At 37.6% G+C, this 16156-nt stretch overlaps 2 protein-coding genes across 11 annotated transcripts in view; one reads left to right on the forward strand and one right to left on the reverse strand.

Annotated features, from left to right (window-relative positions):
* NF1 (neurofibromin 1) overlaps positions 1 to 16156 on the reverse strand; it is a 252176-nt gene that overhangs the window by 67280 nt on the left and 168740 nt on the right. The window lies entirely within an intron of this gene.
* OMG (oligodendrocyte myelin glycoprotein) lies at positions 141 to 9237 on the forward strand. Of its 2 annotated transcripts, none has more exons than XM_055401539.1 (2): positions 141 to 534; positions 7909 to 9237. In XM_055401539.1, the coding sequence occupies exon 2, from the start codon at positions 7915 to 7917 to the stop codon at positions 9235 to 9237; it is 1323 nt and encodes a 440-aa protein (XP_055257514.1). In that variant the 5' UTR covers positions 141 to 534; positions 7909 to 7914. The 2 variants fall into 2 exon arrangements, with proteins under 2 accessions (XP_055257514.1, XP_055257505.1); XM_055401530.2 differs by lacking the exon at positions 141 to 534 and adding an exon at positions 6794 to 7092.

Consider the following 16156-nt stretch of genomic DNA (forward strand, 5'->3'; position numbering starts at 1 on the left):
CTCTTTCTACAATTCTGCTCTTCTTTTTTTTTTAAATCACTTTCTTCCTGACCTCTTGAAGGAAGTGTATTGGGAAATACAGGGAAATACCAACCCTCATAGATAAATCAAGAGCTGATGACCTGGTCATAGGCTTGTCTGATTTCTTCAAACACCAAAGAGGAAGATTCCTTGTTCTGTTCTTTGTATAACAGAAGAACAGACTACTGTCAGCAGCTGCTTTTTGTTTTTTAAGAAATTCTCTGCCAGGGGGAAAGTAATTCCCATTTACTGCATGTAATTTTTCCCTACTGAGGTCAGTGGAAGCTGAGCAGCCAAACGGTGGCAATTCTTGCCTAATCAGCAGAAAGAAATACAAGCTAATAAAAGAAACACAGGAGAAAAGAAAATGCTGGAACAAAGAAAAACATACAGAAAAGATTAAAGAAGCAGGATCCAGAAGAGAAAGTTTATTTCATGACGATGGCAAAAAGATAAGACACAAGGGAATAAAAAGTGGAACGACACACTACACATCAGTAGTGCTCTTACCAGGTCAGTATTAACGAGATTCAGGACAACTCTCAAGACCGTGTAGTTCAACTCCTTTTATTTGTTAAATGCTGAGAAAATGGGCTCAGAGAGAGTAGGTGGCTTGCTTACAAGTAGTACTGAAAGTGGAGTTTGTTCCCTGACCCCTGGCTCAGAACTCTTTTCACTTAATAGGACCAAACAGCATCCACTTCACGCACTGCAACATACACGCGTCACACGTGTATTCCAGTTGGTGTTGGTAGTGGGCAACACAATGAATTAATGAGAATGACTTTAATTGTTGTTATCAACTAGTTCTGAACAAAAAGTAGCAAAATATATGGTCACCTCTAAGTAAAACACTGTAATACTAGTACAAGATTAGATAAACAGGTCAATGGAACAGGATGGAAAGTCCAGAAACAGACTTAAATCTCAAATCATTATTGGGACAACTGGATAGATGTTTGGAAAATGATGAAATTGGGTCTATACTTCATATTACGTTAGAATAAACACCAAATAGATCCAAAATCTAAATATAAAACATGAAATTATACAAATAATAGAAGAAATATGAGTGAATTCCTTTATAATCTGAAAGTAGGGCAAATCTTTCTACTTGAGACTCGAAATCCAAAAAGTACTACTTAAAAAAAGAGGAAATCCATTACATAAAACTTTTAGATGTAAAATAAAACAAACACCATTTTAAAAAAACCCTTTGTCAAAAGACAAAGGTCAAACGGGGAAAATGTGCAACTTAAATTAAGACAAAGGGCTGATAACCCTAAATTTTAAAAAACCTAAATACAGATGTGGCAGGGGAGGGATACCCACAATACACTAGAAAAAATACACGCAAAACATATAAAAGACAGTTACAGAAGAAAAATTTTAAATGATCCTTGAAAACAAATACAAAGATAAGTAACTTTTCTCATAGTAAGAAAAAAAATACAAAAGTTCAGCAACAGAGTCTCTAGGTCTCCAGAACCAGACACCCTGACACACTGCTGGTAAGACTGAAAAATGGTACCATCTACAGAGAGAAATCTAGTAATACCCAGGAAATTTTCAAATGCAATTTTCCTTTCACTTAGCAATCCTACTTATAGGAATTTTTCTCGAAGACTTGTTGGACAAAATATAAAATTACTTAGGTGCAAGGATATTCACTGTGGCATTATTTGTAATAGCAAAAGTTAGAAACAATCCAGATGCCCTTCTGGGCACTGGTTAAATAAACCATGGTATACTCCCAAATGCAGCACTATGAATCATGAAATGAATGTGAAAGATCTCTTGCAGACATGGGGTGATCTTTGAGATATATTATTAAGAAAAAAAGAACAAGATACGTAGTAACCTTTTATATAAGGAGGGGTTAAGAACATATGATACACACATATTTTTGTTGGGTTTTCAAAAAGAAATACTGTTAAGTACAATCAAAAGTTATCAATAATAAAAACTAAGTCACTGAAAGGAAGAAGAAAGGAATGGGGGGAGGGGAAAGAGAAGCAAAACGTTCCTGAAAGTACCTTGTTCTTGACTTACACAGTCCCTAAAAACTGCTAAGCAACTGAAACAAACGAACTTTACATAAAGCTGGTGACATAAAAATAGAGAGAAAACATTGATTTCTTTCAAGTCGCATTAGGACACAGAATTGACTATACATCCTTAGTGAAATACATTCTAAAACAAAGAAGGCTGCAACAAATTTTAAACTTTATTCAGTAGTCTGTAAACTAATTGTAGCAATACTTGATATTATTTTGAAACTACTGTAGGATGATATAAATAAGCAGCTATGTAATGCTGTTAGAAACCATTTATAGGAAATATGAGGATAGAGGAACAAATTAAATCTTCACAAGGAAGCAAACAGATAAATCCAGATGAGTGACATCCTAGGGAACAAGTGGCTGAGTTTTGGCAACAAGCCAGTGGCATGGGGGGGAAAGGGTGGCAAGGTAAGAAAAAGGTCGTTTTTGAATTTTGACTTGATAATTTCTTTCTTGTCAGTCCTTCCATTCTTTTTTAATACTTTATTCAGTACTCTTAGCTGTTTTCAGCAGTAAATTCAGTCTGTATTACTAAAAATAGAGAATATAATACTTTCACTCTCAAATAAGCACAATAAATGCTATCAACTTAAGTAACAAAGATAAACGGATTGGGTTGCCAAACTGCTGATTAATATGGGCGAGTTGTTCATTGGCAGGTAATTTGTTATACTTTTCACAATGTTGGGGTAATATATCCTAGAACAGCGTGTTTCACAAAATAGTATGTAAATCAATTTATTGCTTAGTCTAGAATATAATAGTTGCATAAACAACTGTAGTTCTTGACTTGACAGACTTTTATAAAATGTAATGTGTCTGAATAACATCTAAAATAATTTGTAACATACACTTCAGCCTACAATTATTTTTTGGAGTAATATACTTTTATTTCATGAGAATTTCTAAAATGATAAGGACAGATGGTTTCAATTCAAGTGCATTAAAATGTACTTCCTGGACTTCCCTGGTGGTTCAGTGGTGAAGAATCCACCTTGCAATGCAAGGGACACCGGTTTGATCCCTGGTCTGGGAAGATGCCACATACAGCGGACCAACTAAGTCCGTGTGCCATAACTACTGAGCCCACACTCTGGAGCCTGTGAGCTGCTACTACTGAAGCCCATATGCCCTAGAATCTGTGTCCTCCAACAAGAGAAGCCACTGCAATGAGAAGCCTGTACTGCAAATAAAGAGTAGCCCCACTTTTCACAACTAGAGAAAGCATGCACACAGCAGTGAAGTCCTAGCACAGCCAAAATATACAAATATTTTTAAATAAATCAAAAAATAAATAAAATGTACTTCCTTTTTTCTCCCATCTAAGTACTAACCAGGCCTGATCCCGCTTAGCTTCTGGATTAGACACATTTAGGGTGGAATGGCTATAAATAGTACTTCCACCCTCTTTTTCTTTTTGAGAATTTTACAATAATCTTTGAATAATAGAAACAACCTCACATGTACCCCAACTTAATATAAGAAATATTGCTACTACTATTATATTGGAATTTTCTAGAACTGGAGAACTCTACTTCCACATGGATATAATGAGACTTCCTAAAATTAAAAGGAGAGATTTAAGTGTTTGGTAAACTGACCCCCAGGGCTTCCATGGTGGCTCAGTGGTAAAGAATTTGCCTGCCAATGCAGGAGATGCGGGTTTGATCCCTGGGCTGAGAAGATCCCCAGAGAAGGAAATGGCAATCCACTCCAGTAGTCTTGCCTGGGAAACCCCATGGTCAGAAGAGCCTGGTGGGCTATAGTCCATGGGATTGCACAGCCGGGCACAATTTAGCGACTAAATAACAACAAACTGACCCTCAGTCACTTCCTGTGAAGTTTAACATACATACATACATACATACATACACAGAAGCTGAAATAGAAGAAACTGAAATGTCAAAACTCTCATTCCTTATTTCCACAACATTGTTGAACATAGTATTTTTAAAACATTATTATTAAGCAGTAAGATTGATGAGTGGCTTCTCAAATTCACAGAAAGAATCTTAAAGAGTTCAAGGCTGAACCCTCAAAGTAAAGTGGGAATAAAGTACCTAATCAATAATAAATTTCGAACACTACAGACTTTTAAAATGTAGGTACTTTTCTAGGAACATTAATCTCATACAAAACATGACTCCTAGAGTATAGTTTCTTCTCTAAGAAAATAAGCTTCAATTTTTAATACAGTAAATCTCAGATATGCAGATGACACTACCCTTATGGCAGAAAGTGAAGAGGAACTCAAAAGCCTCTTGATGAAAGTGAAAGAGGAGAGTGAAAAGGTTGGCTTGAAGCTCAACATTCAGAAAACAAAGATCATGGCATCTGGTCCCATCACTTCATGGGAAATAGATGGAAAAACAGTGGAAACAGTGTCAGACTTTATTTTTTTGGGCTCCAAAATCACTGCAGATGCTGATTGCAGCCAGGAAATTAAAAGATGCTTACTCCTTGGAAGGAAAGTTATGACCAACCTTGATAATATATTGAAAAGCAGAGACATTACTTTGCCAACAAAGGTCCGTCTAGTCAAGGCTATGGTTTTTCCCGTGGTCATGTATGGATGTGAGAGTTGGACTGTGAAGAAAGCTGATCGCCGAAGAATTGATGCTTTTGAACTGTAGTGCTGGAGAAGACTCTTGAGAGTCCCTTGTACCGCAAGGAGATCCAACCAGTCCATTCTAAGGGAGATCAATCCTGGGTGTTCATTGGAAGGACTGATGCTAAAGCTGAAACTGCAATACTTTGGCCACCTCATGCGACGAGTTGACTCACTGGAAAAGACTCTGATGCTGGGAAAGGTTGGGGGCGGGAGGAGAAGGGGACGACCGAGAGTGTGATGGCTGGATGGCATCACTGACTCTGTGGACGTGAGTTTGAGTGAACTCCGGGAGTTGGTGATGGACAGGGAGGCCTGGCGTGCTGTGATTCATGGGGTCGTGGAGAGTCAGACACGACTGAGCGACTGAACTGAAATTCTATTTAGGGTAAAATTTGGGGGAAAAGAATGGCAAAATATAATTTAGAGAAAAATGAAGGATTTAGTAAACAGACATAAAAAGATTTTCTTTATATGTAATATGCTAATGAATGAATGAGTGAGTGAAAGTCCCTCAGTCTGTCCAACTCTTTACGACCTCATGGAATTCTCCAGGCCATAATACTGGAGTGGGTAGCCTTTCCCTTCTCCTGGGGATCTTCCCAAGCTAGGGATCGAACTGGGATCTCCTGCATTGCAGGCAGATTCTTTACCAGCTGAGACACAAAGGAAGCCCAAGAATACTGGAGTGGGTAGGCTTTCCCTTCTCCAGGGCATATTCCCAACCCAGGGATCGAACCCAAGTCTCCCGCATTGCAGGTGGATTCTTTATCAGCTGAGCCACAAGGGAAGCCCGATAACTGCTGGTTTTTATTACTTTTAAATTTTATTTTTGGCTGTGCCGGGTCTTTACTGCTGTGAGGGTTTTTCTTCAGTTGTGGTTAGCAGGGGCTACTTTCTAGGTGAGGTGCTCGGGCTTTTCAATGCAGTGGCTTCTCTTGTTGTGGAACAGAGGATCCAGAGCGTGTAGGTTTCAGTAGTTGCGGCTCCCAGGCTCTAGATCACAGGCTCAGTAGGTGTGGCATGTGGGCTCAGCTGCTCCAGGGGTTGGGGGATCTTCCCCAACTAGGGATCAAACCTGTGGAACCTGTGGTTCCTACACTGGCAGGTGAATTCTTCATTACTGAGCTACCAGGGAAGCCCCATACCTTCTGGTTTTTAAATGGTAACAATTTGGCAAAGAAAATGTCATTACCTCATTTTCTTTTCTAAGGTAAGTTGGCTCTTCTAAAAATTAGATTCAACTTTTAACAGATTATTTACACAATTGGTCCACTAAAGAGTAGAACTGAAGCCATCATAAATCTCATTTTATACAGCCCTTAATGAAAAACCTCCCTTTTACATTACTTCATGTAATTTAAGAACTACAAACTATTTTCTCAGTAAGATAAAATGTAAAACATTTTGAAGAAATCATCTAAAATTTATGCTATTATTTTCAAGACATAAAATCAAATAAATGGTCATTCATATATTACCAAAGATGTCTCTGGAGAAAATAATATTCATATTCACTCACCAGAGTAACTTCATGAAGAAAAAAAAATCCTTAATCCGAAAGACAAAAAGTACATTTAAGTTACCACATGAACTGATAATTTAGAAAACTGAGACGGTCATTAAAAAATGTAGCCTCGTTTGTACATAGCCTGGGTAAAATAATCCTTTGTATCAAAAAGATAAAGATAAAATAATCATATTTAAGTACTTTTGTACTTCCCCAAAAGATGAATAGCTAAGTGGCTGATAAATTTGAAAAGCTGATCGTACATAATAATCACCATACTGGGGGAACACATAAAAAATCAGATGTTATTTTTAAAAGTGACATGACAATTGTACCATTTTAGGAAAAACAAAATGAGATGGCAGAGTTAAAAAACAGTTAAACTAATATCTTAGAAAACCATCCACAAGGAAGGTCAAGTTCATTTTCAGCATTTTTCAATGTATAAAAAGCATGAAAAGTAGGAGCATTAAAAAGAACCACGAATTCTCCACGAGGTAAATGTTAAAATGTGGAGCCAAAGCTCAGACAAATACACAGAAATGAGTAGGGCCAGGTCTAAAGTCCACGAGGTTTTCCTTCCTACAGCAAATCTGAGATATATGGGTACACTCAATGCTGTAAATTAAAAAAAAGATTTTTTCGGGGTTCATTCTGTTGCGTGTGCACCTCCTGCAATAAATTTGAGTCAGCACCAATGACAGCTCTGCAGTCCTCCTATGTGGTACTGATCAGGTGGTTGCAGAGCTTCAGCTCACAGCAACACAATGCAGCTGAGCAGGCAAGCACAGCCCACAGCCAGAAGCGGTTCCCACTTTCCAGAACAAGGCGACCTTTAAGCTTAAGTTTCCCGGAGAAAATGAGATGCTGATGTTGAAGACGACACCATGGTAAGCTGTTATTTAAATCAGTAAAAAAATCGACTTCAGAATTTTTTTCTTTTTTTAAGAGAAAATCAACGTTAGGATTGAATATATATTCAATAGCAAGTGCATGCACCAGAAATTTGCTGCAGTGTCAGTTGAGGGATTTCTTTCTAATATTCATTCACTTTGTAAATACACACATTGTTTTCCTCTAGACTCGGCACTGAAATATATAGAAATCACTTTATAAAATGTGAGATTTTAAGGTATGGGGTTAGTCAGATTTTTCAAGTGCCTTAAAATGTTTTGCAAGGATATATTTATCCTGAGAAGATGAAGGTAAATTTCAAAGTACTGTCTTAATATCTAAATAAAATCCATCTCATATATACACACTATTTCATTACTGCAGAGATCTTAAGGGAAAAAAAAAAACAGAAAACACCAAAACAGACACGACAGCCATTTTTTCCCATCTGAATAAGGAAGAATAACATAAAAAAAATAGTAACAGCTTAAGAGTCTTTGGAATTTTTATTTGCCAAGAAAGCAATTTTATCAAGTCTCAAGGAAGATAAATAAGATTATGGTAAAAAGAAAGGAGAAAATACAGAAGAGAGTAGGGGGAGAGAGTCTGTCTCTACCACATAGCCCCAGTTGAAGGATTAAGCATTTGGACTATAAATGAAGGGGAGCTTTGTTAGTTTAATCACTGGAACAATTATAAAAGAACTCAACAACAACGAGGTTTATTGAAAATTTTGCCTAATGCTAACTGACCCATGCAGATGCCTAATTGTATTTGCATATTAAAAGAAGGGTGTATCTGTTTGTTTCCAGGCTTTGATGGAATATCAGATATTGAAAATGTCTCCCAGTCTGTTCATCCTTCTGTTTCTCACACCTGGTATTTTATGCATTTGTCCTCTCCAATGTATATGCACCGAGAGGCACAGGCATGTGGACTGTTCAGGCAGAAACTTGACTACATTACCAACTGGACTGCAAGAGAATATTATCCATTTAAATTTGTCTTATAACCACTTTACTGATCTGCATAACCAGTTAACCCAGTACACCAATCTGAGGACCCTGGACATTTCAAATAACAGGCTTGAAAGCTTGCCTGCTCAGTTACCTCGGTCCCTCTGGAATATGTCTGCTGCTAACAACAACATTAAACTGCTTGAAAAATCTGATACTGCTTATCAGTGGAACCTTAAATACCTGGATGTTTCTAAGAATATGCTGGAAAAGGTTGTCCTCATTAAAAATACACTAAGAAGTCTCGAGGTTCTCAACCTCAGTAGTAACAAACTCTGGACAGTTCCAACCAACATGCCCTCCAAACTACATATCGTGGACCTGTCTAACAATTCCTTGACACAAATCCTTCCAGGAACATTAATAAACCTGACAAATCTCACACATCTTTACCTGCACAACAATAAGTTCACATTCATTCCAGACCAAGCTTTTGACCAACTCTTTCAGTTGCAAGAGATAACCCTTTACAATAACAGGTGGTCATGTGACCACCAACAAAACATTACTTATTTACTTAAGTGGATGATGGAAACAAAAGCCCATGTAATAGGGACTCCCTGTTCTAGCCAAATATCATCTTTGAAGGAACATAACATATACCCCACACCTTCTGGATTTACCTCAAGCTTGTTCACTGTAAGTGGGATGCAGACAGTGGACACCATTAACTCTCTGAGTACGGTAACTCAGTCCAAAGTGACCAAAATACCCAAACAATATCGAACAAAGGAAACAGCGTTTGGTGCCACTCTAAGCAAAGACACCACCTTGACTAGCACTGACAAGGCTTTTGTACCCTATCCAGAAGATACATCCACAGAAACCATCAATTCACATGAAGCAGCTGCTGCAACTCTAACTATTCATCTCCAAGATGGAATGGTTACAAACACAAGCCTCACTAGCTCAACAAAATCATCCCCAACACCCATGACCCTAAGCATTACTAGTGGCATGCCAAATGATTTCTCTGAAATGCCTCAACAAAGCACAACCCTTAACTTACGGAGGGAAGAGACAACCACAGACGGAAAGACACGCTTACCTTCTGTGGCAAGTGCTTGGAAAGGAAATGCTTCGTTTCTCTTAATGCTCAATGCTGTGGTCATGCTGGCTGTCTGAGGGTCTGCACTTTTCTGAAATTTAATGAATGAACTCCTCCCTGATGTACAGCTGGGAAAATATTCCCCTATCTAACCAGTGACTCGAGCTATACTAAGTATTTAAGAAAGCCAGTCTTACCTTTTCTGACTCTGATGTAAATGAAGTAACTTGTCTTAAATAAAAGAAGTGCACAATGTCTTGGTACTTGCTGCTATTTTACTGTCTTAATGAAGTAAAACTAATGAGTTTCTTTTTTTAAAAAATGAAGTGTTTTCTTTTTAAGGCTTCAATTTACTGCACAAAATATAAAGCATCTAAACTTTAATATGTATTTTATGTATGTTTACACTGTCAAACATCTGGGAAAAAATAAAAGGTCTATGCTCATATCTGTGTCACTTGGCTTTCTAGTCATACCAACTTAATCTACTTACTAGAAATGACATGACAAACTTTTTTGCTCTAAGGTACTTTGGTAAACTCTTTATGGCAAATACAATACTAGAGGTATCCAAGTGTTCTGCCACTAAAGTAAAACTGTGGTTGCCTCCCCGTGAATGGTAACGTCACATCATTATTTTACACACAAGCCATAATTGTTTTAAATCTAAATGATGTCCTGCTTCTGAGGAACTCTTGGCTACTTTACAGATTATATAATGGACAAAAGCTCTTCAAAAAGCTAGAGGACACTAGGCTTTGCATTTTAATAAGGAAAGTTTAATGGCTTTGTTTTTTTGCGCTGTAGAAAAGCATTAAAATGCAATAAAAATTTAAACTTAAAGGCATAAAGAAGGAACAGTTTTAGTGCATATTTAACAAACTGTTCATTAGTAGAAAATTAAAATAATTAACAATTAAAAGTCTTCTATGAGAAGGAGAGAGAAATTTATCTTTTGTACATCAGAAGTTAGAATCTGACTTACTTAAGTCAAAATAAAGATTAGTTTCAGGATAAAATCATGGGGGTATATGAACACCAGCAGTACTAATGGAGGGAGAGGAAAAGAAAAGGAGAAAAGCCAAAGAAGGCTGGAATTCATTTGGTGCTACAACCAGGTGATGAATCCAATAAAACAAACAACAGGACTAGAGCTGGGCATGAGACACATCTGGACACTCCAAGTCAAACTGCACTGGGATTTCAACTAGAAGAAAACTGAGAACTGTCTACTAATATAAAGTAAGCCATTGTTTGAATTAAGAGACAAACATAAGTAATAGCCAAGAGTCAGAAAAAGAAGCCCTGAAAACAAGGCTAGATTAAAATGCAAGACAGCATAATTGAAATTGGTGAGCCACAAATGAGGAATTTAATTTGTGCCATAAGGAGGAATCTATTTCAAGCATTTTTAGAGTTGGGAAAAGAGTACAGAAAGAAATTTTAAAATGAAGATAGTTTTCTTTCCACGTTTGGGAACATTTCTATTCAGAGACACAGAAAAGTAACAATCTTATGCGCTCTTCATTTTTTCTTTCAAGGGCCAGGCTTACGGAAAAATTACTTTTAAGCTTCAGTAAAGCAATTCCTTTCCTATACTGACTTATTAGTACAGTGACTCTGAGACATTTTTCTGCCCTGCAAACCTACTTGGTTCACTATTGTCAGGAGGGAATTTCACCATGAAGAAAGCAGTTATTTGAGCTAGTCCCCTAAATGATTTTAAAATGGGTATGCTGTCTCCACTCCCTCCCAATACTGATCTAGTATCTTCACCATCAGTGGTAGAGGCCTACTGCTTAGGTATTTCCTACTCTATCACACACTTGCATCTTGTTTTAAAAATACAAACACTCTGAACTCCACAGAAAGTGGGTTTCTTAGAGTTAAATTGTCTTTCACTCTGAGGGTGCCAAAAATTCAATGTTGTCTTAGAAATCCTATGAGGAAAAATGACCAAAATGTGAAATTTATATATTATAGCATTAGCAGCATCTATATGCCAATCTCATTGACATGTCTGCAAAATGCAGGAAAAAATACAATAAATTTACCAGCACAACACGTGTCGACCACACAGACTCTAAGTCCTCAAAAAGAAGTACAGTAATTAGATAGTAATTATATACTTCCATGGAAATTGTATTCTTATCATTAATAATGGAGAAGGGATCATTACTTGCCAATACAACAAGAACTACCATATCACTGGGCTCCATGAACATTCAAAATGCATTAGTCCTAAGCATCTATCTCTCATACTCATAAGGTCCATCCATCCATACTGACGGTTTGATTTTACAAGTAACTTTTGTTTCTCACCAGTCAAGAGAACTCATATAAGAGAACACACACAAAAGCAAATGTAATAAGGGACAAAGTCATGGTGAAGAATATGTGCTTTGATGTCAAATCTTCTAGCCCTAAATCCTGTCTCTGATGCTTCTTAGCTATATAACCCTGGACAAGTTACCAATGTCCAAGTCACAGTTTCATAACCCATAAAATGGGCTAGCAGAACTTATTCAGAGGGTATTTATTCCTAAGTAATAAATGGCATAATTCATATATAATCTTATCACAGTGTCTTGGCTCCCCACATTCTACATGCAGTAATGTTGCTGTTACATGTCTATGTCCCAGCTCAGTGTGCTGAGAAATTCCCATGTATGTCAACACCCAAGCTCTAAGAGCAAAAGAATGAAATGGTATATTTGCTTCAGTCCTGCTCCTCCACCCTCCAGGGTTCAAGTTCAGATGTTAATGAGACGAAAATATATAATGCCAAAAAAAATTCACATGAAATGTGCAGGACCAAATGGAGAAAAGTTAAAAAAAAAATTAATGAGATGTATAAACCAAGACTTGATGGAGATGATAAACAAAGGTCTCCCATTCATTTATTCTTTCATTCAAGAATTTTTTTTAGCACCTGGAATGTACCAGGAACAAAGGTTAACCAAAGGAGACACACCTTGATTGATGTTGTAAAGATGAATTAATTCCAGATAATTTATGGATTAAGCCAACTCTGATAAACATTCCAATGAGATTCTTTTTAGAATAAAATACTCAAGTCCATCTGGAAAAATAAGCAGGAAAGAACAGAAAAAGGAAGAAATAGAAAGATCTTAGCCTTTCTATGTCAGCTGTAAAAATTAAGGCAGAGTGGCAGTGGCATAAAAAAAGAAGATAACTATAATATAGAAATGACAGCACAATTAGAGCATACAACAATTAACAATTCTTTGTGCTTCCATTTCCTCAAAGGGTTGTTGTAAGGGAAAAAATGAGTTAACACACGTAAAGTGCCTAGAACTGTGCCTACCATGTAGTACATTCTCAAACAGTGAAAAAAGTCAGAAATCAAAGGGGAAAGTAAAGATTCAAAAAGCAATGCTGGGAAAATTTGAAAAGAGTCCAATTCAATACTCACTTCATGTGATACACCTACATAGTGAACTAAAAAAAAATAACATAAAAAAGGAAGTCTTAAAACCAACAGAAGAATAAAAAAGAATATGAATCTCTCAGTGGAAGGCATTTATTTTAAATTAGAAAAAGAAAAAAAAAAACACAAAGAAATCATCAATAGTTTATATAAAACCCCAAATTTCTTATGTTGGAAATAATAAGCCTGATGAAAAATACTCAGAGAAAAACATAAAGGAGATTGCTAATCAAATGCTCATAAAATTGATAAGAAAAATACTTAGATTTCCCAATGGATAAGTGGGTGAAGGACACAAACAGAAATGTTTAAAAGCTAGGAGGCGTGGGGACTGACAAATATATGGGGAATATGGTAATCACATAATAACTGACAAAAATAAAATGTGACACTATGCTCATTACTAAATCAGCAAGCAATTTTTTTTAAGTAATAAAAATCAATGCTGGGGAAGACACAATAAAACAGCCACATTCACCTATTGGTACAACTCTTTTGGAAAGTAACTGGCAACTGTGATGAGAAAATAGCTATTTTGAGTTGCTGCCTAAGCATTTTACAGTATGACAACCCTACACAGGCCCAGTGGCTGGACATTTAGATAAGGACTCAATTTAGGATTCCCACCACAATGTCCCACTTTGCTTTTCCTGGAGCACCTTTTAAAATAACCATATAGAACTGAGCCTGTAAAAAGTTAAGGGACTGTCACCCCAACAACCTTACAGGAGGTGTTTACTACCCTGTGCTCCATCTCTTCTTCTCTTGACCTGGGGCCGAGGACTGCTCTTCCATCCCCCCAGCTCACTGTGCATGCTTGCCCCCACCCCTCTCCGCCCTGGGGATCTCTAAGTAATCCCGTGACTTCCTTTGTCTGAATGTACTGAAACTGAGCCTTCAATCAAAATAACCCTAGGAGTTTTCACTTTCCTCAGAAATTGAGGGCGCTACTTGCCAACCTTGAGTTGATGGCTTGTGCCTCATTCAAAAACTCATAATCTGCATATTTTTAACTTAATATACCAATTACAGGGGTGGGGTGGGGCAACAAAACAGTGATCGAAAACCTAAAATATTTTAACCTTTAATCTAGTAAATTCTAGGTAAATATCAGCATTCTTTCAAACAGCAAGAAAAACCAGAATGCTAAGTATCTACCATTAGCAATGTGGTTAAGTAAATGATGACCCACTGGCCAGAATATTACATGACCAATACAAATATTTATGTAGTTTGTTTTTTAACTTTGAAATGTCCGTTCCGTTCCATTTCATCGCTCAGTTGTGTCCAACTCTTTGTGACCCTGTGAACTGTAGCCTACCAGGCTTCTCCGTCCATGGGATTCTCCAGGCAAGAATACTGGAGTGGGTTACCGTTTCCTTCTCCAGGGGATCTTCCCAACCCAGGGATCGAACCCGGGTCTCCCGCATTGGAGGCAGACTCTTTACCTCTGAGCCACCAGGGAGAAAATGCAAATACTACAAAGATAAAGTGAAAACTATATAAATGTGTTATAAAACTATGCATAAAAACAAAAAACATATATATGCTGAAATGCTTATATGTATACCAAGTATCTTTTATTGCCTGTTTTGTCTTTGAAAAATATAAGAGGTATAAGAAAAGAACTATTGAAATAGGTGTCCAAGGGTTCTAGGTTAAGACCATGCAAAATGAACTGTGAATAGGGAAGGGGAGGTTAAGAAACTGGAGGGTATCATGACATATAGATCAGAGACTGAGAAGTACTATCTGAATTCTTGGATGCATATATAGCTTACGTTAGCTCTACATGGTCAGTTGTTCCTTGGACTGTTCTCCAGCAAATCTAACCAGACAAGCTCTTTCTCGCCTAAAAACTAAACAATAAGAAAAAAACACCAAAAATCTTCAACAACTGTCTGTGTCTCAGTCAGTTAGATCAGTCGCTCAGTCGTGCCTGACTCTTTGCAACTACATGGACTGCAGCACGCCAGGATTCCCTGTCCATCACTAACTCCCAAAGCTTGCTCAAACTCATGTCCATCGAGTCAGTAGTGCCATCCAACCATCCCACCCTCTATTGTCCCCTTCTCCTCCTACCTTCAATCTTTCCCAGCATGTCTTTTCCAATGAGTCAGTTCTTTGCATCAGGTGGCCAAAGGACTGGAGTTTCAGCTTCAGCATCAGTCCTTCCAATGAATATTCAGGACTGATTTCCTTTAGGATTAACTGGTTTGACCTCCTTGCGGTCCAAGGGACTCTCAAGAGTCTTCTCCAACACCACAGTTCAAAAGCATCAATTCTTCGGTGCTCAGCTTTTTTTACAGTCCAACTCTCACATCCATACATGACCACTGGAAAAACCATAGCCTTGACTAGACGGACCTTTGTCAGCAAAGTAATGTCTCTGTTTTTTAATATGTTGTCTAGGTTGGTCATAGCTTCTCTTCTAAGGAGCATCTTTTAATTTCATGCTGCAATCACCATCTGCAGTGATTCTGGAGCCCAAGAAAATAAAGTCTGACACTGTGTCCATTGTTTCCCCATCTATTTGCCATGAAGTGATGGGACCGGATGCCATGATCTTAGTTTTCTGAATGTTGGGTGTTAAGCCAGCTTTTATTACTCTCCTCTTTCACTTTCATCAAGAGGATCTTTAGTTCTTCTTCACTTTCTGCCATAAGGGTAGTGTCATCTGCATATCTGAGGTTATTGATATTTCTCCCAGCAATCTTGATTCCAGCTTGTGCTTCTTCCAGCCCAGTGTTCCTCATGATGTACTCTGCATATAAGTTAAATAAGTAGGGTGACAATATACAACCTTGACGTACTCCTTTCCCTATTCGGAACCAGTCTGTTTTCCATGTCCAGTTCTAACTGCTGCTTCTTGACCTGCATACAGATTTCTCAGAAGTCAGGTCAGGTGGTCTGGTATTCCCATCTCTTGAAGAAATTTCCTAAGTTTGTTGTGATCCACACAGTCAAAGGCTTTGGCATAGTCAATAAAGCAGATGTTTTTCTGGAACTCTCTTGCTTTTTCGATGATCCAACGGATGTTGGCGATTTGATCTCTGGCTCCTCTGCCTTTTCTGAATCCAGTTTGAACATCTGGAAGTTCATGGTTCATGTATTGTTGAAGTTGTGTCTCAGGATAAAATCTAAATTCTTAATAGCTTACTAATATGTATGATCAAGCCCGTGCTTCCCTTTACAGTGTCATCTTAAAAATTTCCAACTCCATCCCACTGTATAGTTCAATCAAAACATCTTTCTATCCCTGCAATTCACCATACTCTCTCTTGCCACTGGGCTCTCAGAAATTCTGCATGTCCTTGCTGCCACATTCCTTTTCCTCTTCTTCCCCTGGCAAACCTTATTCATTCTCTTTATTTCAGTTTAGATATTACCTCCTGCTAGGAGTTTTTAGGGGGGGATCTTGATCTGAATTTATTAAATAAAAGAATTAATATAGAACAAAGATATGACTGGTGGGCTAACAATAACCTACTTAAGACAGACCAAGTCAAACCTCCAAGTCTTTCTTATTCTAGAGCCTAAGTTTC

Source organism: Moschus berezovskii, chromosome 20 (assembly GCF_049115385.1).
Source record: "Moschus berezovskii isolate FMDL1 chromosome 20, NW_MosBer_1.0, whole genome shotgun sequence".
In the NCBI taxonomy this organism is placed as follows: Eukaryota; Metazoa; Chordata; class Mammalia; order Artiodactyla; family Moschidae; genus Moschus; species Moschus berezovskii.